Source organism: Moschus berezovskii, chromosome 9 (assembly GCF_049115385.1).
Source record: "Moschus berezovskii isolate FMDL1 chromosome 9, NW_MosBer_1.0, whole genome shotgun sequence".
In the NCBI taxonomy this organism is placed as follows: domain Eukaryota; kingdom Metazoa; phylum Chordata; class Mammalia; order Artiodactyla; family Moschidae; genus Moschus; species Moschus berezovskii.
Window position 1 is genome coordinate 34,073,573 of NC_142468.1, and position 24,529 is coordinate 34,098,101.

Consider the following 24,529-nt stretch of genomic DNA (forward strand, 5'->3'; position numbering starts at 1 on the left):
CTTTCTGGGCAACTTCTATTACAATAGTAAAACAGCATGCTAACTCTAAGGTATGGTACAATGTTCGAGAAGTGTAAATTTTGTTTCAAACATTAAATCTTTTACTAATTAGAATAATACTTTCATGTTAATATTTGTTTTAAAATAAGAATACCGAGAAAATAGAATGTTACATCAGTGGTATGATTTAGTTGTCTCAACTGTACCTTTTTTTATATATTTTGGTTTTATTAAAATTCACTTATCAATTACTGTAATGTTATTATTTGTGTATCAGACTGATATGTAGGTATAAATACGACCCCCTTTAAAAATACATTAATAAAATTTAAAAGTAAGGACATTTAAATTTTGTTCTGTAATAAATATCTCATTTTGTATTTTTATGATTATTATTATATACATAGCATATAGATACATATATGAGATACACACATATGTACATATATATTCAATGAAAGACAATTTTTACTATCTGCACCCCTTTTTTGGCCATCATTCTTGTTCCTTTGGTCTTACAGAAAATAATTTTGTCATTTGGTAGTGAGAAGTATTAAAAAATGATCTACTCCATATATTAAATATTCCAGATATGCCACAAATATTTACACCTGACATTACACTGTGATCTTCTACTGGCATCTCTAGTAACAAATAGTAACTTTGCAAATAATACTTTGTCTTTGGTTAATTTTTCTAGTGATTACTAAGCCAATGGGCTATATAACAATTTGAGTTCCATTTTAACCCCATCAAAAGATAAGAATTCTTATTATTGTAATTACTTTGTCTTTATTGGTTAAATTAACATTCAGCTATTGAGGTTGCTGTGCAGTATACGATATGATTTTACCTACTGTGTGTTCAAAGTAGTCTTGTCACAGTAACAGCATGCTAGCTTGAAAAGCCTTACAGCAAATAGGTAAATACACGTCTTTTGTGAATTAAAAGGGGGTAATTATGTCAGCCTTCCTGCATTTGTGGGTGAATAGCTAAAAATAATTGAAGTAAAAATGTCAGGAAATATTTAACCTTAAATACAAGAAATAAAAAGGTTGTCATAAAAAATGAGAATGACCTATCAAACATAATTTTTAGTTTCTCTTGATAGAGTAGCCACGTTAGAATATGAAAACACATGCACAAATACTCTTTTTTTATTTTTCTTTCATTTTAAACAGTCCCAGTCCCTTACACTAAGGTACAATTGCTATAATTTTCCTGTCAAAATAGAACTTTGCTATAAAAGACCCCCAAATTATTATTTTTATTTAAAAAATTTATCTTTATGCTTTATACAAACAGAACCCATAAATCCTGATACTGAAAATATTTTGGCTTGCTAGAAGTACACAGGATTATGCTGTATGGGGTATGCTTATTACTGAGACTCGTTTAAAAACAAACACACCAGAATTTGCAATTGAGCTTCGAAGTAGTCTTTGGTTAACTACACACTTACTCCATGATTCTGTCTTTATGCCAAATTTTCCTGAGAATTCCTTTTTTTTTTCGTGAATAGCCTTTAAGCCATGTGGCATGGCATATTCTTCCAAATATTTGATTTCTTAAATTTAAGCCCCATGACTATAAGATGGTTGATTAAGCCAGATAAAATGGTTTCTGTATTTAATACAAAGCAGTGATCATAAGGTCCATTTTCCATCTGCAGCTTTTAAATTAGCTTTGAAGGCTTTTGCAAAGAAATTACTCCAAATATTTTTCTTTCTGATAGCTTCACTAGAATCACCTATAGAGAAGACTAATCTAAAGGACAACATGTATATATTTGAGTACTTGGAACTGGTGGTGTTGCCGATGATGCAAGTCCCATTTTTAAAAGATGGCCGAATGGATTCCAATGGCTTTTGATGTAAAACAATGACAGTGGCATAACTAAGTTAGCTGTGTTTAAGCAAGTGAAATACTTCATGTTAGAAGTCAGGAAACTGTCTGACACAATCAGTTTCAGAATCACATTAAATTTTTTCCAATCCTTTTCTCTTAAATTTTGCCGGGAACATTATCAGTGGTGGATCAATGACACCCTTTTGCATATATAATTATTCTCAGCCTCATTCCAAAAATGACTTGAAGAAATTAAAAATAAAGGCTATATCAGTATATTAGTAAAGTCCAATATAAAGGCTAGGGTAGTACAATATGATATAGTAGGATAAAAAGAGAAATTGAGGCAAAGGGAAAATAAAGTTAGAACAGTAAAATGATTCAATACAAAGATGACAAAAATATATATGAAAACTTCTGCACCTCTTTAAAAAAAGGTCAAGATTTCAGCTCTCAGCTTCCTAGTTACCAGAGAGGAAAATGATCTGTTACAAGAACAATAATACCTATGTGTGTGTATGTTATTAATACAAACTATAAATTTCTCTGTCCTATAGTAAATGTGGGAATTTAATATTTTACTTTTCCCTATTGTGCTATCGGGAAGATCCTCTGGAGAAGGAAATGGCAACCCACTCCAGTATTCTTGCCTGGAAAATCCAGTGGATGGAGGAGCATGGTAGGCTACAGTCCATGGGGTTGCAAAGAGTCGGACACGACTGAGTGACTTCACTTGGTCTCTTGATTGTGCTATCACATTACAAAAAAAATACTTGGGTTGTAAATAATAGTGAGCTACTTCCAGTTCCTAAGTCGTTAATAAAACAGTTGATATCTTTATTGGAGGGAGAGTCAAGGGAATGTATGCCATCACCTATGTACCATTCACTTTATACGAGCTGTGTCATTTTGTTGATATACAATTCTTATGAAGATTCCTATTTCACAAATGAGGATGCTGGGGCCAAGGTTTCCTTAAAAAAGAGATGGCTTTTGAACTGTGTCTGCCTAACCTGAAAGCCACACTATATACTCCACTGACCACGCTGTTTACTAACCCCACCAAAAGCGTTCCTAGGAAACCATGCTGATGGCTCAGATGGTAAAGAATCTGCCTGCAATGTCGGAGTCCCTGGTTTGATCCCTGGGTTGGGAAGATCCCCTGGAGAAGGGAATAGGTACCCACTGGTGGCTCAGATGGTAAAGAATCTGCCTACAATGCAGGAGACCTGGGTTCGATCCCTGGGTTGGGAAGATCCCTTGGAGGAAGGCATGGCAACCCACTTCAATATTCTTGCCTGGAGAATCCCCATGGACAAAGGAGCCTGGAGGGCTACAGTCCATTTTGTTGCAGAGTCGGACACAACTGAGTAACTAAGCACACACACACTAGTATTCTTGCCTGGAGAATTCCATGGACAGAGTAGCCTGGTGGGCTACAGTTCAGGGGGTCGCAAGAGTCAGACAGGACTGAACAACTAACACTTTCACTTTTTTTTTTCATGCTCAGTAGCACAATGAAGTGGAGAAGGCAATGGCACCCCACTCCAGTACTCTTGCCGGAAAATCTCATGGACGGAGGAGCCCGGTAGGCTGCGGTCCATCGGGTCGCTAAGAGTAGGACATGACTGAGCGACTTCACCTTCACTTTCATGCATTGGAGAAGGCAATGGCAACCCACTCCAGTATTCTTGCCTGGAGAGTCCCAAGGATGGAGGAGTCTGGTGGGCTGCCGTCTATGGGGTCGCACAGAGTCGGACACGACTTAGCAGCAGCAGCAGCAGGAAGCTCTCAGGCAGTGCCGACATAGGGTGGCCTCCTTGCAGGACTCGGGAGTTAGGAAGCTCCTCCCCTCTTCGCTGTGGGCAGTGTCTTCAGCAGGAGTTTCCTGGGGCTCACATCCAGGCCTGGAGGATGTTATCACGTCACTCACTTTTCTACTTTCCGATATCAAGAGAGGCTTGGCATGGTGGTAGAGACTCAGGCCTAGGGAAGATGAAGGAGTATGCCCACTGGTATTAGAAATCTGCAGCTGCAACTCAGAGTACTTTATTCATAGAGCTAATTTGGACGAAAGGGCTAGTGCAATAACACAAAGCAAAACGTTACTATCCTGTGAGAAGAGAACAATTTGTTTTCAACTCTTCTTAGCATTACTAAGGTTTAAGTGCCTTGATCTAAAACTTCAGATTTCTAGGGAGCTAAATTTGACAATTTAAATGTTTCATTAAATCAATAAATCAATCTGACATTTAAAAAAATGACTATACTGTCAAATAACTTTTCTACTTTTAGGAAAAAAATCTCAAGAAAATTTAAGAAATGACTTCCACAATTAGTTATGAATGGTACAGACTGTATCTTGGACAACATAAAGAAAAGACTTCCAGAAGTTAATTGAGCTCCATTAATATTTTGTGGGTTATTACTGTATTTGTTCAATGTTCCTGTGGATTAATTTTATTTTTGTTCAGTCCCACTTTTGGCAGAATGTGGCTGTTCAGTCATCTTTAATATGTGAATTTTGAGTAAATATCTTTCCATGAATAATGATAACTTGTTAAACTTTAGCAAACTTAAACACTTAAACACTGAGTAGGTGTCTACTCAGTTCTATAGCCATTTTATTAAATCCCGAAGACCCATTCAAGCAATGGAGTAGGCATTCCTGCAATGTAATATGCAGCTGAATATTTAAAACGAAGGGCAAATGGACAATACATATAATTTTGATAGTCTGAAGGCATAACTATCTAATAACTAGTTGCATGAAAAGGCCATTTTTAATCTTTGATATGGAAGGGAATGAACACAAATTGAATACCTGCGTAGTTAGAAATTTGCATAATTCAATGCTTATAATAACCCTATGAAGCTTGGATAAAAGTGAAGAACTCAGACATTAATTCATCCAGGACCACCCAGCTTGTAAATGGCAGAGCCTGGGATTTGAAATCAGGCCCGTATGACTTCAAAGACTATATATTTCCTCTCTACCATTCTGCCTTTATGATAAATGGAAAATTTCAAAATAATCACTTGGAATTCTTGGATACAGGCAACTATATTTCATCAGCACACGAAACTCACTGAAAGCTGTGGCTTTATGGGGTGAGGGGAATCATAGCATCTATCAGGTCATATTATACTGAACAAAATCAGGATAAACTCTGGTAAATAGTGGGGAGCTCACAAAGCCATTGGAGAGTGAGCTCCAGAAGGAAATCCCCAAGATGAGAGTGCCAAATGCTTTAGGGTTCACTGAAGCATAATTGCAAAGAATGTGTCCTAGGATGGGCAGTAAATGCAGACCTCAGCTGTTGCTAGTTGAATAGGTTGAGCAAAAACTCTGCAGTGTGTATCTGAAGGGTAGTGTCATGGACAACAATAAATCCTCCAAATAGTGTTAGAGATGACAATCACAGGGCAGAAATCACCTGTGCTGAATGTGGATGGAATCACAGTTTGCACAATGGACTTTTAATATACACATGCAAAACCATAATCACTAGACATCGCTGATTTGTGTGAAGTGGGAGAACAACCTGCTTTACCTCATTTTTAACATTTCACTTAATGAATCGAGATTAAGCTTGTTTTGTGTTTCTGGTGGCACTTGTAATACAAAGATGTTAAGAGATGAATCTCATTGTCCTCAAGAAGTTCAAGATATTAGTATGAGAGGTGGGGTAAAATTTGCAAACTAGTATGTAAGAGCAGTGCTCTGGAGCCCTCATTTTTATTTTACTTACACACATATGTACATTTGTGTGTATATGTATGTGTATATACCCAAATGAAACATAGTTAAGAATGTGTTCCATGGTAGTTCTATGGGATGTGTACTAAAAAATTTAGCTTATCAGTTGACTGAGTATGCTATTAACGTATCAACAGATTATATAACAGTTCTTCACATATATTTTCTCTATAGTCCTATTTATACATTTATATTTTCTCCATTGATAATGCAGAGCTAAGTCTCATGAGCACGTGTGAACATGCATTCAATAATTAGCAAGGAAGGAAGGCAGAGAGGGGAGACAGAGTGTGGAAGTGTATATTTGTCTTTAGGAATGTGTTCATATGCCTGCATATTCAGGTGGAAATTAAACATAGTAATTGCTTTCCTTAGAAATTTATACCTATCTAAATATCCAAATATTGAACATGTGGAAGGAAAAAATATTCCCTTGTATGCACATGTACATACTTACTATATTAGACGCTCAGGTTTCTGGGATGCTCTTTTCAGAGAACTAGACATCCAGGTTTATGACCTCGTCCCTGGGATGCCCTTCTTTCCTTTGTATGCCTGGTGAACTTCAACCATCCCACCTCTTTGGACAATTTCCGTACAATGTATAGTCTTCCATATTACAGTGCTAAATTGCAGGAGTTACCATGTACCATTCAAAATCAGGTACTGTTTGTTGTCTTTTTGTCTAGTTCTGGAGTGGCATGTAATAGGAGCACAGTAAAAGTTTAGTATTAATTACGCATTTTACTTGACTAATGTCTCAATTTCAGCTGGATTACTCGGCAGTTTAAGATTTATTTTACTTTTGGCTGTGCTAGATCTTTGTTGCTGTGCATGGGCTTTCTCCAGTTGTGGTGAGCAGGGGCTACTCTCTAGTTGCAGTGGCTTCTCTTGCAGATCCGGAGTAATAGGTCAAGTGGGTTCAATAGTTGTGGCTCATGGACTTAGTTGCTCCACAGTATGTGGGATTTTCCCAGACCAGAGATTGCATTCGTGTCCCCTGCACTGGCAGGATTCTTAGCCACTAGACTAACAGGGAAGCCCACTCAGCAACTTTTTTTTTTTGCTTTAGGCCTTTAACAGTATAAAATTTAATGTTTATTAAATTTGACATTAAATTTTATATGACTTTTAAGTATAAGGGAAATATGTTAATTATGGGCCTGAAGCCACTTATATTAAAAAGTCCTCTTGCTACTACCAGTTACAAAACTGAAAGCATTTATAACCACTTCTCCTGGTGATTTCTCTAGCAAAACCAGAGTTAGAAGCTTGGCATTTGCCTTATTTTAGATTAAAAACTTTTTTTTTTTAAAGATTATGGACAAAGATTGAAGTTCCATAGGATATTTTAAATATAAAATATCCAGTTTAACTCAAGTAATTTTAATCATTTCTAGACTTTAAAAAATATATGCTGCTTTGCAAATACCATAGGAAATGGTAAATAATAAAATATCTGGCAAAGAGGATCTCAAGAGCCTATAGCATGGGTTAATAATCTTTGCTAAGTATAACAGAAAAATTTTTAGGCTGAAATACAGAAGACTGACAACTTATTATCTTGATGAATCTAAGAAAATTTTCCTCAAAAATTAGTTAATCCATCAGATTACAGAATACTGAATTGTATTCCATAACATCTGCTAAGATACCAAGTAAAATATGGTACTTAGATCCCTATTCACTACTACACTTCTACTTCTTAAAGTGATTCACATTGTTCATTTCCGGTAAATCAAAGATAAAAATTTGAATTTTTAATTATCGCTTTCCTCAATTTTACCAATACATATAATACTAAATTTTTAAATGTGAGATTGGCATTCCTGCTTTTCACTGATGTCTTGTTTAATTCTCAACTTAGTCTTTATGAGGTAGTTCAAAAAAGCTCTTAGAATTATCAAGCTATTTCTCCAATACACATATATCCAGTAACACACTCACTTAAGTAATTTCATAACTGTTTTTGTTATTTTATTATGTCTCATGCATTGCAGTCTGGGAGGAAAGTTACCTAAAGCATTTGGAAATAACTTGAATGTGTATTCCAGTGAATGAATTTTCTTTTTTAAATAGGATACTTTTCCTAGTGACAAAAAAATCTTTAAAAGAGAAAGTATTGATACTTATTTTTTCTTGATACTTGAGTATTTTGAAGTAAGATGGCTCAGGAACACTTTAAGTTAAATGTTACTTATTTTTTTTAAATGTACAAATGACTCATTTTTATTATCACTCATGCACTGTAATAGAGAACAGCAGGTTGCTTGAAGATGCAACAAACATTCTTTGAACACTTCAATAAACAGAATGTAAACATTCACTTTAATAATGTTTCTTTTGTTAATGCAAAACCGAGTGCATTTTTTCCTTGCCTCTGGCTGAACCATGACTAGCTGAGTAGCAACAGCACAGTGCTGAAAGAATTTTTCAACAGCAATTTGCTTGTTCTAATTTACTTTTCAAGGTTGATGATCAGGATTTGCAAAAGGATCTACTTCTATTAACTTGATCCAGTCATTCCTCTAGTTCTCATCATATTTAGTTTCCCTGGCAGTTTTATGTGAATCAGAAGTGCCACCAGTGCTCCAGTTCTTTAGTTTCATACAAAAAATGAATTCCTATATCCTTTTGAAATAAATCTGTTACACTTGTTGAGAAAGTATGGGTACTCTGAAATGAGTGACTCAGATATGAAACCTCTGCCTTTCGTTCAAGTAAAAATACTCTTTCTAGTTAGTAGATCTATGCAACAACAATACCAAAGCATTATCTGTTCAATCTTAACTTTGTTTAAATAAAGAAATTCTAACTTGGCCTTATGTTTTGAGCTTGAACACAATCACCACTCACCAAGATTAAGAAATAAAACTCATGTAATTTAATAAATTTAATTATGCATATTTGAAAGGCTTATTTATTTCGATGTATAATATTCTAAAAATGTAACTGGAAATAATCAAGTTTTTCTCCACATTTTCAATAAATTTCAAAATACCTGAATATTTTCCCAATCTGCTTTCTGTAAGAGAATGTGTTTTATTACAGTTCTAACATTTAAAGAGTTCCACCAAAAAAAAAAAAAAAAAGCCAGCTAAGTGACTTGGAAAATTCAATGGTATTAACATTATATTCTTCACACTGAACTATAAAACTGGCCAAAAAAAACCCCCTCTTAGTTCAATCACTGGCAAATTAACAAAGTTAACAATATGAATAAAATAGATCACATAGGCTTTGCTTCTAAAAGGGAAAAACCACAGAGTTTAAAAATACAGTCACTGTGAATATTCTCACTGTTCTGATTTTGTAATTAGGGCAGGCCAAATGTTTACTATGTTAAGACCCTGCATGTGCCCCCAGATTTAGTTCTTTACCTAGGTCTAGTTTTATAAATGCTGGTGATTAAACCAAGTCCAATTTATATGTTACATCTTGTGTGAGAAGTGTCTGTGACTCTAGGTATCTGATCAACCTTGAGAAATGGCAGCACAGCTAGTGTGATAACTTTTGAAGATAACCATTGCTAGTTTGATGATTACCAGTTACCATTAAATGAATTGAAAAATTATTGTGCTTTATTTTCTAGGTAATTCTGGTATTAGAAGACTGGAACAAACTGGTGAAAAGTAAATCATGTACAGTTTATCTTTAATAAAACTGGTTGGAGCTTGTTTTTTGTTTTTGTTTTTTAAATTACAGTCATTGATTATCTCTATAACCTGTAGAGGGCACTCAAGTCCCTTGAAAGAAAAAGTAAAAAATTTAAGAGGTTTTCATTTTTATTTATTAGTAGTGTGTTAACTAAACAATCTGTTTTTTTCCTACAGAAACCATCATTTAAAAAGAAGATATTTAAACAAAACATAGCTTCATTTAAAATGTTTAATGGAATATTAAGATATACAAATTTTCACATGTCCTACTGGAAAAACAATTTAGCAGGTGGTTTCCATTTCAGAGCATCTGTCCATCTATAAATGCTGTGCATCAAATATTAAACACTATACTGCCATCAAATATACAGATTGGGCAAAGCCTGAGAAAAGTCAATCTGGAACTCAGAATAATCTGCTTTCAAAGCAGTAAACTAGTAATACAGATAAGGCATTCCACTGCTTCAAGCTATATATAGACAATAATGTTATCATATTTATAAAACAGCTGTTGATAATAATAGTTGAGAAACTTTCAACTCATACTAGTTTTAAACATTTTATAAGAGTAACCTCAAGAGTTCTTTGGCAATACTCATTTTATGCTTCTCTTCATTACACTAAGTGTGGTTAGATGGAAGATATTTGAATATTTGACTTCGAATATTCTTCCTGACATGTTAATGAAATATTTCATAGGGAAACCTCCCAAGTTGGACACACTAACATATAATTATATAAATACATGCACATAAACATCTATGTTTTATATATATTCTTTCTGTGATAGTATATTTCAAAATATATTGCAATGTTAACTAAAAATTTACCATATAATTATTAAAAATACTATTGTAGTTTCTTAGCAACATGGTCAGGGAGCCTGCCTTCTATATATTTTTATGATCCTCAGTTTTACCATGATTAAGTAACTTGCTATTAAAAGATATTCAGAAAGTTTAGTTATTAAATTCAAATTAGAGATGCTCAATTAGCATCAACATAAGTTAGATATGCCCTTATTTGAGTCACTGTTTCTATTTAGAAATTGGATCATAAAAGTCTGAGCCAAAAAGATGTACAAGAAAATTAACCAAATATATAACCTACAAATTAATACTGAATAATGAACAACTATAAAGCATTTACAAAATCTTTGTCTATAGTTATAACACTAGTTATTAAGAATTTACTATTTAAAAACAAATTTTGTTATACATCATTGTTTCTACTTTTAAGGTTCTCAAAATATACTCGAGAAATAAATCTCCAACTTTGACATCTGGCAAGGTAAACATTGACACCGATATTTATAATAGTTTTACAAAGTGAATTCTTTGAGAAATCTAGCATGAAACATCTTACAAGTTTATTCTTCAAATACTGTACAAATTTTCATAGAATATTTCAAAGATTAGAGTTATGGAAGAAGGGTACCCAGTTAAGCAAGAAAAAGGCAGAAAAATTAGTAAAATAGTAAACAATACTGTGGAAAATAGTTATTTTGATAAATTTAAAATGATGAATTTGAAGTATTTTTGTAATGGTATCTTGGTGAAAAAGATTTGATTTATGATGGGAAGATAATAAGCTTTTTCCTCAAGAAATACAAAGTTAAATAAAGCTCTGAAATCACAAGTCTTAAGATGAGTAATTATATATTGTGACGTGTTTTCCCCAATTGGATTTACCACATTCCATGACAGTTTTTAATGGGGGCAGATGGGGAGAAATTGTGCAGTTTCATAAAATAGAAGCATTTCTCTCAGCCTAAGCTGCAGCTTTGATTTTTGGGTTATCTCAGGGCCGATATATATACACTCTAGTATATGAAACAAAACTAGAAGATATACTTAGAATGTAGTCTTTGTTACTTCAAAGCCTAAGTTTCCTAAAATCATTGTTGGGCAAAGTAAAAAGAAACGTTTGTTCTATTACGTAAGAAATAAACTTCATTTGGTATTCAATTGACTTTCTAACTTAGCAGGCAGGACTTTTACATCTTCAAATACTGAAAATAAATTGCATTCTTGGCCCTTGCTTTAAAAGGTTATGGAGAATAAATGCACACCCTGGTAGTGTTCTAGTGATCTCCCTAATCTCAGTTGCACTTTGTCAGAACGAGGTAACTGGTAGTTAAGTGAAATACCCTAGATCAAAGGGGGATTAATCACCAACTGAATCCTTGCTGAATAAACCTGTCATTCAAGAAAATTATTTCCACTGAACTTAGCAGAGGATTGAAGGTATTTGCATAACAGGGACCAACGTACTTCAGCCAGGTTAAAAGGTTCAGAATTCATCCCATGTTTAGCTTTTTGCCTCCTTTTCCTTTCAGCAGGCTGGTACAATGGTTTCTAATCTGATAATACAGCTAACTATCTAAATGATGTCAGAACAGGAAAGTATTGCAAAGTTTGGATGAGGGATGGATCAATTTCACTTTCAGTAACTCCTAAATCTGATTTGTTGGAATTTAAGATGTAATCCTAAAAAAGTCCCTTAAACCTGAGGACTGTTTATTAACATCCCTTTTCTGACCTTTGTCTTAGAAACAACCATTGTGCTGTGGCAGCGGTCCCAGCAGAGACTCTGGATGATAACTCGACCTACCTACCTCTCAGGGGTGGTGCAGGAGTCCATGAATGTCTATGAAGGATTCTGAAATACTACAATAAAAACTAGAAGAAAAATACTAGCAGTTGTTCTATGTATAAAATTGTGCTTTGAAACACCTTAAACCATATGATGTATAAAACTACAGTTTTAACTCACTAGAAATACTGTTAGTGTGAATAAATTAATTTTATAAGACTAATGTTTAATTAAAATTTTTTTAAACAAATAATTTAAGAATTCTTGATAGGTTATTTACTTCAAACCTCACATTTGAATTAATTACTTAAAAAGTAAAAGGTAAAAACTGCCCACCACTGTAAGGGGACTGACTTACACTGTAAGGGTACTGCTTACTTTAAAAAGTTTAAAAAATACTGTTTGTAAAAAATAAAGGAATGAAGAGTTTTATCAAAATCATGAACTATCTTTTCTGGAGTACATTTTCAGAAGTTTAAACTTTTTGTACATTTTGGATCTACTGAAGATATGATAGACATCAGATTTCATAATCATATTTTGGCACTATAAGGGAATTTAGCAATTCTGCCTCTGGAGTAGGTCTGACACCATCCAAATCTTTAACTGGAAGTAGGTGCTCATATTCAGTGCAAATGCACAGCATCTTTCAAGTTAAAAAATGCAAAGAATAGTTATCAAAGAAAATGAATAAAATCCATAGTGGGATAATTTTTTAGAAAATGATTGAAGTTTTAACCCAAGAAAGGACTCTTAGAGTGTCTTATAGCTTAGAATAAGAACATGTCAATCACGATTAAGCTTCTGGAATCGGAATCCCTTTGAAATGCAGCTGTTTCTTCTTTAATTGTGGCAGCGGACTCTGAAGAAAAGAAAGGTCCAGCCTTAAAGATGAGTAAGGAATACAAAATAGCTGAGGATTAGTTGTGGAGTTCAAAGGTCGCTAATTACACTAAGGAGTTCCCAGACACAGAGAAAACATTAAACAGGTCACCTACCAAACGGGAAACAGACTTTGTCTTCAGAAATTATCCTGAAGTGACAGGTTTCTAGACAAAATCAAAAGCATCACAGTGTGCCCAGCTGATCTCAACAGGATGAAAACATGAGTTAGTTTAAGTTCTGTAGCGGTATGTTAGAATGGAATGGCAACAGATGGCATCAGGTTCCCCATCGTCCCTATACTTCTCCAGTACTACTTAGATTTTCCTCAGGTTTCTAGAAATGTCAGAGCAAAGATTCACTGGTTTTTCTGATTGCTTAAAAAGTTTTACCTAGGGGTTTATTATATGGAATCTCAATAGAGAAATGCCTCTTCCCTGTTTTCGTGTACTAGGATAAACATTTATACAATCAAGATGTACAAATAGCTCCATTAATATAAGTGAAATGTTAAACTTTGCTTGAGTTTAAGAGATTAAAAAAAACTTGAGGGGAATGATTTGTTCTTTCAAAAGGAAAGTTTTTTTACTACTGATTACCTCTGATTAGCCTAGAATAACAAGCTAAAGTCCTGGTCTGGAATTTACTCTATTTTCATTACTTGGGATAATTCTGAGCATAGAACATTATGCCATAATGCTTTGCAGAAAAGGAATTTATAATGAGTAGAAATGACCTTAATTTTAAAAATCATATTTCAAATCCTAAATTAACATGCAATCTCATTTCAAAGTATCATAGCTCTCTTTCACAACGTTCACAGCTTTTTCTAAGCTTTACCTTAAGAGATTCATAAAAAAGAAACCAAGATACAATTTAACTGAATATTAATTTGTGATGCATATTTTTTATAACTCTTCTGTTCTGTAAAAAGAAACTTGACATGGAGTAAGTTTTGAGGATCTTGAGATTTCATCTTTTCTTGCATTTCATCTTTCCTTTAAAGTCCAACTTGACAATGAGCTACTAGGAAAACAGAATGTGATATATAATTATAAAAACAGGTAGAGAATAGAGTATGACTGGATGGTTCCTAAAGAAACCCAGAGCATGCCAATAAGGAAACAAGAGTGACAAATGTAAAGATAATGTGCTACATGAAACTGAACTAAGATTAAGTGATATTCTACATCCATAAAATAGCTTTTGAATTTTAACCTGAATTCATCCATTAATGAATTATACTAAAACAGAGAAAAACCAATACTATATCTAAATTTATCTTTAAAAATTTGGCTGCAGATACTCAGTAATCATGAAACACTATGCTCATCTTCATAAGGTATCCCACCCCTCTTAATATGCTTACTGACATCCTAAACAAAATGTTACTGTTGCAGCTTAGTAAGTTTGCCTGAAAAGTAACTTTAGAACAGAGATAAGCACTGTAAACAGAATTATGCAGATTCTTTATTAGTCAGTAGGATAGTTCTTATTAAAAACAGGTTACTATTTAAACGATTTTCCTTCATTTTCATTGGCTATTTTCTCAAGAGATTTACAGTTGTTTCTAATGTGGTGTCTGGTATTCTGTAACAAAGCATTGTACTAGCACTTAGTACTCAGGTTTCCAAGAGCAAATAGTTTTTTTTATCTTACACATATATCATCTACAATCCACTGGGAGTGGCAGCTTGCAGCTCTGGACTGAGAAGGAGCCTGATTCCAAATCCAGGAATGCCCAATGGAGAAAGAGGGCTGTGATTGATTAGCCATGTCTGCCACAGGGGCAGGAAGAAGCATGTAAAGAAGAAGCAGTCTAAAATAAGCTGAAAGTGAATCACTAGATTTCATGCTCTGAATCATACTTAAGTAAAATCAAGGGTAAAAAAAACTGGATACATTAGTTTTTAAAATGTTCTTTCAAACTAAATCAGACTAAAAACATTGAACAAGAATGTTTTATCATTCAATAAATGATTTTCAATTACAGGTTATGTGCATATACATTAAAAATAAAAGACTATGATTTAAATTGTTATTAGTGTATAAATCCCTTTAAACATGAGACAATTACAGTAATAATGATCCATATGTTACTGGAGCAGGAGCTTTAGAATTCCAGATGTAATAGTCAGAAGAAATTAGCTTCCGGTCTAACAAAAAAGATAAGATTATATTAACAAAAATTCAATGAGAAAGCAGAGTCATGGTATTTAAAATTTTGGAACACAATTATTTCAAGGAAAGAAATTCTTTGAGACAGTCATTTCAATTCAGTTTTTATCAAGGCATTATTATAACTTGTACCACTTTAAAAGTATGGGTTTACTAAATACATTAATAATCCATCTTTTAGCCTATATATATAAGGGTCGGACACGACTAAGCGACTTCACTTTCACACATTGGAGAAGGAAATGGCAACCCACTCCAGTGTTCTTGCCTGGAGAATCCCAGGGACGGGGGAGCCTGGTGGGCTTCAGTCTATGGGGTCACACAGAGTCAGACACGATTGAAGTGACTTAGCAGCAGCAGCAGCAGCCTATATATGCCAAATTTATGCCGATATCCCTCATGCTAAACTTGCTAATTTTTTTTCTCACATCTTCCCTAAATTCTGTTTCTTATAGAACATTACTTCAGCTACAAAAACATTAAAAATATTTTTTATTGGTTTCCCTTCTGTAACCTCTTCATCACAGTTCTGATTCTATTCTTGCTATTCTTTATGCTTCATAAAGCTTCATAAAGCTATCTATTCAAAGCTTCATAGATAGAAATACATACTCAAATTTTTAGTAATGTTTTAAAAAGGTTGCTTTAGTGGTTTCTTATAGTTTTGATCAGATTTAAGGTTTCTGTTTAAATAGTTTTGAATAAATGATGACTTCTTTGAATTAAAGTTTTTTGACATGTAAATCTGAGATGATAATGCTTGTTTGGAGCTGGATACATGTAAATTCGTATTTCATACATCTCTGTTTATCCAATCCTGCCTTTTCTACAATACTTCTTCATGCATCTTCTTCATAATGAAAAGGATAGGCGTACAATACTGGCATGCTGCTGTCCATGGGGTCACAGAGAGTTGGACATAACTGGGTGTCTGAACAACAACAATGATACATTACCTTGTTGCCTTTTTTCACTGTTACTTCAGTTTGAGAACCTAGTAACACTGAGAGGCAACAGCATATTGGTTAGGTGGTCAGGCTCCAGTAACCCTTGGATTTGAGTCCCACCCAGTTCAGCTACTTACTAGCTATGTGATCCTAATCTCCCTTTTCCATCAGCATCCTCATCCTCAAATGGAGATAACACTTACATAGGGCATTCTGAGGATTAATGAGTTAGCCTGTACTCAGAACTATGCCTGGCACATAGTAAGCAATAAAGATTAGTTATTATTATTTAAATTACCATCATTAGCATTATTAAACTATTATCAGAACTAAGTTATATATTATAAATATAGATTTTCTCCTCAAGATGATGGCAAAATAAAGTTTTTCACATAGTTGCACAAAGTGATAGCTATATTTTGAAACTAAAAGAAGAAGGAAATAAGAGATTGGTTATAATTATCCATTTAAAATGACCTCTTTCATTCATATATTAAGAAGCAGGTATATTACTGAAACATTCCATTCTGTATTATGCTCTCTGAAAATTACTACAATGTTTAGTAATATTAACAATATACTTAAACAATATTTTAGATTTTATCTAAAGAGACAACATATTTCCCACAGAAACACTGGTCTATTTACATTTAGACAATACTTCTGGTTTGTCCAAACTAACAACTATACTGTGCCTTCATAAAAATTTTTTTAAAAAGTATTATGAAGATTCTTTCATATGTATGAATTTCTTAAAAAAAAGACAAACACCAAAAAATGATATAGGAGAAAGCATAGGGAAAACCTATGGCAGTAAAGAATATGGCTTATTCTGGTTATACCTCATAGAATTTATTACTGCCATTCACAAGTAATTACCTAGAATTCAGTAGTTCTGAGTGTTATAATCTTTTGAAACTTTCAAATGACAAAGTCTTGTCTTATCTTTCCTACTTTAAGGACCCTAACCCTTAATTTAAGATTGTTGTTTTACAGCTGCTAAGTTGGGTCCAACTCTTTGTGACCCCATTGCCTGTAGCCCGCCAGGTTCCTCTGTCCATGTGGTTTTCCAGACAAGAATACTAGAGTGGGATGCCATTTCCTTCTCCAGGCTATCTTTCGAACCCAGGGATTGAACCTGCATCTCTGGCACTGGCAGGTCGATTCTTTACCACTGAATAACCAGAGTAGCCCTGATGATTTAGATATACTTATCTAAACATGATAGTTTTATTCTTAACATATGAGGCAAAAAGGTTTCTACTTATGTTCAGCTAACTCTACCCTCATTCTAACTACCTGTTTGTTTTAAGCCATATGTCTGTATTTGATCTGAATTACAGTTTTAATTCAATAATTTTAACTAAATTGCTGTTTCCTCTACCTATATTTTCACATATGTGTTTATATATATATAAAACACTATATACATATGAAACACATACATATATATATATGAAACACTAACAAACTCACTAAAGGCAGGAAACTTTCTATTGCTCTCCTTTTGGTAAAGCAGGGTACTAAGTAATGGTCACTGACTATGACACTGGCTAAAAATATTTAAAATTTTAATACTCATACTTAACATTTATTGAATCCATGCTACATGCTAAATATTACGTTGAGTGCTTGATCAATATAAATTTTATTTAAACCTCATACCAATCCTGAGATAAATAATACTACTAATTCTAATTTACACATGAGGAAATTAAAACTAAGGAATTCGCTAACTTGCCCAAGAGTCAAAGAGTGTATTATAAACTGAGCAAAGCAAATTCAGCTTCAGACTCGAGCCCACCTCTACGTCAATCCTTGCTCATTCAGACCACTTCATAAATAGGAGAAGGCAGAAGGCAATGTACATAACCTACTAACACAGGATGGATAAGGCCAGAAATTTTATAAATTGGGATTATTTTCTTATCTTTTTCTTTCACATTTTAATTTCATCTTAGTTAATAATAACATAACACCACTTTAATTCTCTCAAGTTGGCTTGAATCTGTGCAACTTACGTGTATTTATTTTTGGTTTTCCTGATGCAAAAACTTGAACTGAATGCTGATCAACATAACATCCAGTGAGTGTGTAATCTAAGATCCTAAAATGAAGCTAGAACCAGAAGAGAAATGTACCAAGTTAAGGTGATTATTTGGTAAAAATGATGGTCACATTTTTTTCCCTTGACACAATTTTAGGAATTTATTTCACACAGTTCACAAAATAAAAATCACAAATAATACTGTTTATGTGTCCGTGTGTACACTTGTGTACACACAGACACATATACACTAATCTTTCCCTTTTGCATTAGAGTCATTTTTTTGTAAGGCTGCCATTATGAAGTGCTTAACACACACCAGGCCCATCACTAATATACAGTCTAATCTACACTGCAAGTTGTCTGTATTCTACAAACAAGGGAACTGAGGTTCAGAGATGGAACCACTTAGGTAGTAGAACTGGCATTTGAACTCAGAACTGACTGATTACAAATGTTGCTGGTCCTTCCCCGTGGTGTCTGTCCTTCTGTATGTTCTCTCCTAAGACTATGTGACTGTGATATAGTTCAGATCATAATACTTTTACACACCTTTTAGCAAAACACAAGCATGTAATTACTAAAAAGGGAACACCAGTTTATCTGGTTTTGGAGGAAATGAAATGCTCTACTTAATTTTTCAGAAAACTAAAATTTAACTTCTGTAGAACTAACTTTTCTAAAATGTAATCAACGAATGTAATGAATGAATGTAAGTTCCTGAATTTAATTGATCATGTAGTGTCATTAGAATAAATGCCAGTTAATATACTGTGCTACAACAGAGAGGGCCATTAGTACCTTTGCTGAAGGCACAGTGATAGCCACATAAACTATGAAAGGTCTATCACAGACCAGACTCCTTTTGTTGTGATTCTCCTCATCTTTGCTGCTAAAAGCTTTTGAATTTGCATAGCCTGATAGTTTTCCTATACTTTTTTCCTTAATATTTCTCTCATTTCCTGTCTTTCTTTTTTTGATTGTCAAACTAACTGATCACATGCATAGATATAATTTTCAGGTCTCCTTAGCAATTTTTTTCCCTATTGCCACTCAAATTATCTAACAGTAAAGAGCTTTGGCTTCCTTGTTTGGCATAATTCTGGATACTGGAAGTTATGAAAGGCAGATTTCCACAAAACTAGATATTATAAAAATAAATCTATTCAGTGAACACAAATATCTATTACATGCTTTCTATGACACTGTAACTGGTTAGGTGATGAAAATGAATAGAAAAGTTATAGTCCCTACCTTTGAAAAAGCATATAACATAGTTAACATCCCACCTTTTTTTTTTTTTTCTGAAAAACATACAGAAGTGGGAATTTTTTTTAATCATCATTGAAACAAACCTTGTGGACACAGTTGTAGTCAATACAGAAGAAATACCATCAGTTTACTTCTGATTTCACTACTATTTCCCCTAGTCACTCCTATGTATAGATTTCAATCTATCTTCTTTGATTTCTTTGATACTATTCTATTTAGATTTTCCCGTGACCTTTCTGATCACCTTTTCACTTTCCTTCACTGATTCTCCTGAAATCTTCCTATTCTCCCTTATCTTTTTCTGACCTTATTCATTTCTACTGCCTCAACTATTTCTTTTCCGTGGATAACTCCTAGATCCTATGAACAGCTGAACTTTCTCTTAAGAATCAACTTTAGATTTTTTAGCCCCTACTAGACACCCACCTTGGTATAAGTTGCTATTACCTGCAACAATGTGATATGAAGTCCACTCCCTCTCAACTTTCTCTGTATTTCTTCTAAGAAATAGAGCTTTCTTCTAAGTATGTTTATCCATTCTTCAAATATTTATGTGTGAGGTACTGAACTAGATGCTCAGAATAACATAATGAATGAGATTCACGTGGTCTCTGCTCTCTGGGAGCTTCAAGTCTGGTCTGTTGTTGCTTAGTCACTCAGTTGTGTCCAACTCTTTTGTGACCTCACGGACTGTAGCCTGCCAGGCTCCTTTGTCCATGGGATTTCCCAGGCAAGAATACTGGAGTATGTTGCCATTTCCTCCTCCAGGGGTGCTTCTCGACTCAGGGATCAAACACATGTCTCTTGTTTCTCCTGCACTAGCCAGACAGATCCTTTACCTCTGAGCCACTTGGGAAGCCCCTGGTTTAAGTCATAATTCTTTTTAATGACACCATCTTTGACTTAAAATATGATTTAAGATCTCTGATTTCTTATCTTTCTACTTAATTAGTGAGATTAAAGGATTTACCCTTTTCACAGCTCTATTCTTTTTTTCCCTTTCTTTCTTTTTTTTGTGACAATGTACTATCTCAGCATCATTTATTTATCAACTTTCATCTGAAATACTAAAAAAGTTTCTTTGTCTCTAGTTTTTTCCTCTCTCATCTTCTTCACATCCATTTCACGCTGATCCTCATAAAGTACCACTTTCTGAAGGATCACCACTCCCATACTCAAAAAAAAGTATAACATTTTCTAACAAGCAGTGAAAGCCAGATTCAAACCCACTACAGTCCAGACCTAAATCACTTATCCAGCCTTCTGTGTGACTACTATTTCTAGCATGGGTTCCTAAATATGCCTAGTTAGCCTTCATTCCCATGATTAAACCATGTCTTTACCTATACACATGTTAGTCCATCGTCAAGGTTTCATATTCATGCTTATCTGGGCCTCAGAGTTTTCCTTAAAGTTCATCACTACTACAAAGCTTCCCTTGACCACTTTGGTTGGAAGAGCTTAGTCTTTTTTTGAAAGTCCAAAAGTAGGCAGTCCTGATTAATTACTGACAAGCATCACTGAAAAATCCATAGAGCGCAAAGACTGTATCTTATATTCTTTGTATCCAAATCTCAAATGTGGTATCTTAAGAGCTGGGTAGAAAGAGGTTAAATTGAAGTGTTTTAAATTTTACATAAGTCTTTCATCTTAAAATATTTAAGTATTACGTGAAATAGAAAGTGATTAATAAATAGAATTTTACTAAAATCTAGAAGAGGACTTAGACAAGAAGAATTCCTACCCCCCAAAAGGATTAGAAAACATTAAAAATCAATAAGATACATGTACTTCAGAAACAAAGGAAAGATCTTTAATGTAGTGAGCTATATAAATATATTTACCTTTAAATATGCTGTACCTCCGATGCAAATCTGGTCAAATGGCTGCTTTTCATGGTTCTTGGCTCCAAAAATTATAGTTCCAGAAAGAGTAATTTCCATTGATTTGGGAAACTTCTGTCCTAGAAATGGAAATACACCAATCAACTATTATAAATTAAATATAGGTTCTACAGCAAATGAATGAAAGAAAAAAAAACAAAACCTAGTTTACCAATAATCCAGACCAATAAGCTTTTCTCTCGAAATACTTCAAGCTGGCCAAAACTAGCTTTGTACTCCACATGTGTGATGGGACCTCTTTAAAAAAGAAATGGAGATAATGGGGAAAAAAAAAATCACAGATTTAAGTTTGAAGAGATAAATGTCAAATCTTGCTACTGTCACTTAATACAAGGACAACATAAAGCAGATCTGCATTTAAGTTTGCAGAACAGAGCAGAATAAATAATGAATATCATATCTCAAAAAACACAGAAACACAATAAACCTTTTGGTGATGCTATACATTTCATTATTAATTCTAAAGATGACTACAAAGTCTCACAGAATGTATTAATACAGGCATACGAATTGACATAACATTAAAACTATGATTTTTACTATATAATATGTAGCCTTTGAAAAGAACTATGCTGTAGAACAAATTTAAAAGTAGAACTGGTAAGGAAAAATCATATAACTGACTTAATTCACCAGGTTTTATCATTGGCTTAACTTATTAATATAGGCACAGTGTAGAGAAATTGCTAGAAATAAAGCCAGTAGAAAAATAATCCCTGAGGAAGCTATACTGGCTGAAGCTTATAATTTACTAGCAAATTTAACCAGAAAAATGGTGACATTTAAAAACAAGAGATTATTTTTACAACGATGTTTTGGTTCAGAATCAACATACATTTGAATAACACAAAATTTGTAGATCTTAAAAATAAGGTAAAAACCAAGACAACTTTATTATAGGGCAGTGCCAATGTACTGAGGAAGGCAGAAATCATAGCATCATGTAATTTTATTCCTACCTGTTGTAAAATGGTATATGAGCTTCACAGAATTCAAAACTATTTTTCACACTTTCATGAAGTTTTAAATTAACTGTTATTTTTAGTTGTGCTTCTTCCTCTTTCACTTGATAAAAACCCAAAATTGGTGGAACAGGGACCTGGAAACAAAGCGAACACATTTTTTACATGATTCTCAAGTTCAGTTCAGTTCAGTTCAGTTCAGTCGCTCAGTCGTGTCCGACTCTCTGCGACCCCATGAATCACAGCACGCCAGGCCTCCCTGTCCATCACCAACTCCCGGAGTTCACTCAAACTCATGTCCATCGAGTCGGTGATGCCATCCAGCCATCTCATTCTCCGTCGTCCCCTTCTCCTCCCGCCCCCAACCTTTCCCAGCATCAGAGTCTTTTCCAGTGAGTCAACTCGTCGCATGAGGTGGCCAAAGTATTGCAGTTTCAGCTTTAGCATCAGTCCCTCCAATGAACATCCAGGATTGATCTCCTCTAGAATGGACTGGTTGGATCTCCTTGCAGTATAAGGGACTCTCAAGAGTCTTCTCCAACACCACAGTTCAAAAGCATCGATTCTTCGGCGATCAGCCTTCTTCACAGTCCAACTCTCACATCCATACATGACCACGGGAAAAACCATTGCCTTGACTAGACGGACCTTGGTTGGCAAAGTAATGTCTCTGCTTTTTAATATACTATCAAGGTTGGTCATAACTTTCCTTCCAAGGAGCAAGCGTCTTTTAATTTCATGGCTGCAATCAGCATCTGCAGTGATTTTGGAGCCCAAAAAAACGAAGTCTGACACTGTTTCCACTGTTTTTCCATCTATTTCCCATGAAGTGACGGGACCAGATGCCATGATCTTTGTTTTCTGAATGTTGAGCTTCAAGCCAACCTTTTCACTCTCCTCTTTCACTTTCATCAAGAGGCTTTTGAGTTCCTCTTCACTTTCTGCCATAAGGGTAGTGTCATCTGCATATCTGAGGTTATTGATATTTCTCCCGGCAATCTTGATTCCAGCTTGTGCTTCTTCCAGCCCAGCGTTCCTCATGATGTACTCTGCATATAAGTTAAATAAGCAAGGTGACAATATACAACCTTGACGTACACCTTTTCCTATTTGGAACCAGTCTGTTGTTCCATGGCCAGTTCTAACAGTTGCTTCCTGACCTGCATACAGGTTTCTCAAGAGGCAGGTCAGGTGGTCTGGGATTCCCATCTCTTTCAGAATGTTCCACAGTTTATTGTGATCGACACAGTCAAAGGCTTTGGCATAGTCAATAAAGCAGAAATAGATGTTTTTCTGAAACTCTCTTGCTTTCTCCATGATCCAGCGGATGTTGGCAATTTGATCTCTGGTGCCTCTGCCTTTTCTAAAACCTGCTTGAACATCTGGGAGTTCACGGTTTATATACTGCTGAAGCCTGGCGTGGAGAATTTTGAGCATGACTTTACTAGCGTGTGAGATGAGTGCAATTGTGCGGTAGTTTGAGCATTCTTTGGCATTGCCTTTCTTTGGGATTGGAATGAAGACTGACCTCTTCCAGTCCTGTGGCCACTGCTGAGTTTTCCAAATCTGCTGGCATATTGAGTGCAGCACTTTCACAGCATCATCTTTCAAGACTTGAAATAGCTCAACTGGAATTCCATCACCTCCACTAGCTTTGTTCGTAGTGATGCTTTCTAAGGACCACTTGACTTCACATTCCAAGATGTCTGGCTCTAGGTCAGTGATCACGTTATCGTGACTATCTTGGTCGTGAAGATCTTTTTTGTAAAGTTCTTCTGTGTATTCCTGCCACCTCTTTTTAATATCTTCTGCTTCTGTTAGGTCCATACCATTTCTGTCCTTTATCGAGCCCATCTTTGCATGAAATGTTCCCTTGGAATCTCTAATTTTCTTGAAGAGGTCTCTTGTTTTTCCTATTCTGTTGTTTTCCTCTATTTCTTTGCATTGATCACTGAGGAAGGCTTTCTTATCTCTCCTTGCTATTCTTTGGAACTCTGCATTTAGATGCTTGTATCTTTCCTTTTCTCCTTTGCTTTTCGCCTCTCTTCTTTTCACAGCTATTTGTAAGGCCTCCTCAGACAGCCATTTCGCTCTTTTGCATTTCTTTTCCATGGGGATGGTCTTGGTCCCTGTCTCCTGTACAATGTCACGAACCTCCGTCCAGAGTTCATCAGGCACTCTATCAATCAGATCTAGTCCCTTAAATCTATTTCTCACTTCCACTGTATAATCATAAGGGATTTGATTGAGGTCATATCTGAATGGTCTAGTGGTTTTCCCTACTTTCTTCAATTTAAGTCTGAACTTCGCAATAAGGAGTTCGTGATCTGAGCCACAGTCAGCTCCTGGTCTTGTTTTCGCTAACTGTATACAGCTTCTCCATCTTTGGCTGCAAAGAATATAATCAATCTGATTTCGGTGTTGACCATCTGGTGATGTCCATGTGTAGAGTCTTCTCTTGTGTTGTTGGAAGAG

The 24,529-nt window shown here is 34.8% G+C and overlaps 1 protein-coding gene and 1 non-coding gene across 4 annotated transcripts in view; one reads left to right on the forward strand and one right to left on the reverse strand.

Moving 5' to 3' along the window:
* Nucleotides 1-296: 296 nt before the first annotated feature.
* Nucleotides 297-24,529, reverse strand: part of AP5M1 (adaptor related protein complex 5 subunit mu 1) — a 36,558-nt gene continuing 12,325 nt past the window's right edge. The window contains exons 4-8 of one of the 3 annotated variants that reach the window (XM_088839569.1): nucleotides 22,052-22,191; nucleotides 21,244-21,329; nucleotides 21,033-21,151; nucleotides 17,891-17,987; nucleotides 297-3,834 (exon numbers count right to left, since the gene is read on the reverse strand). In XM_088839569.1, the coding sequence (XP_088695695.1) occupies nucleotides 3,614-3,834; nucleotides 17,891-17,987; nucleotides 21,033-21,151; nucleotides 21,244-21,329; nucleotides 22,052-22,191 (663 nt within the window). In that variant the 3' untranslated portion in view covers nucleotides 297-3,613. Of the gene's footprint in view, nucleotides 3,835-9,375; nucleotides 14,901-17,890; nucleotides 17,988-21,032; nucleotides 21,152-21,243; nucleotides 21,330-22,051; nucleotides 22,192-24,529 lie in introns of those variants that run through there. The other 2 variants (XM_088839570.1, XM_088839571.1) reach the window with 2 other exon arrangements.
* On the forward strand, nucleotides 8,893-9,021 carry LOC129563628 (small nucleolar RNA SNORA72). Its single transcript, XR_008687372.2, has one exon. It is a non-coding gene; the product is annotated as a small nucleolar RNA SNORA72 (small nucleolar RNA).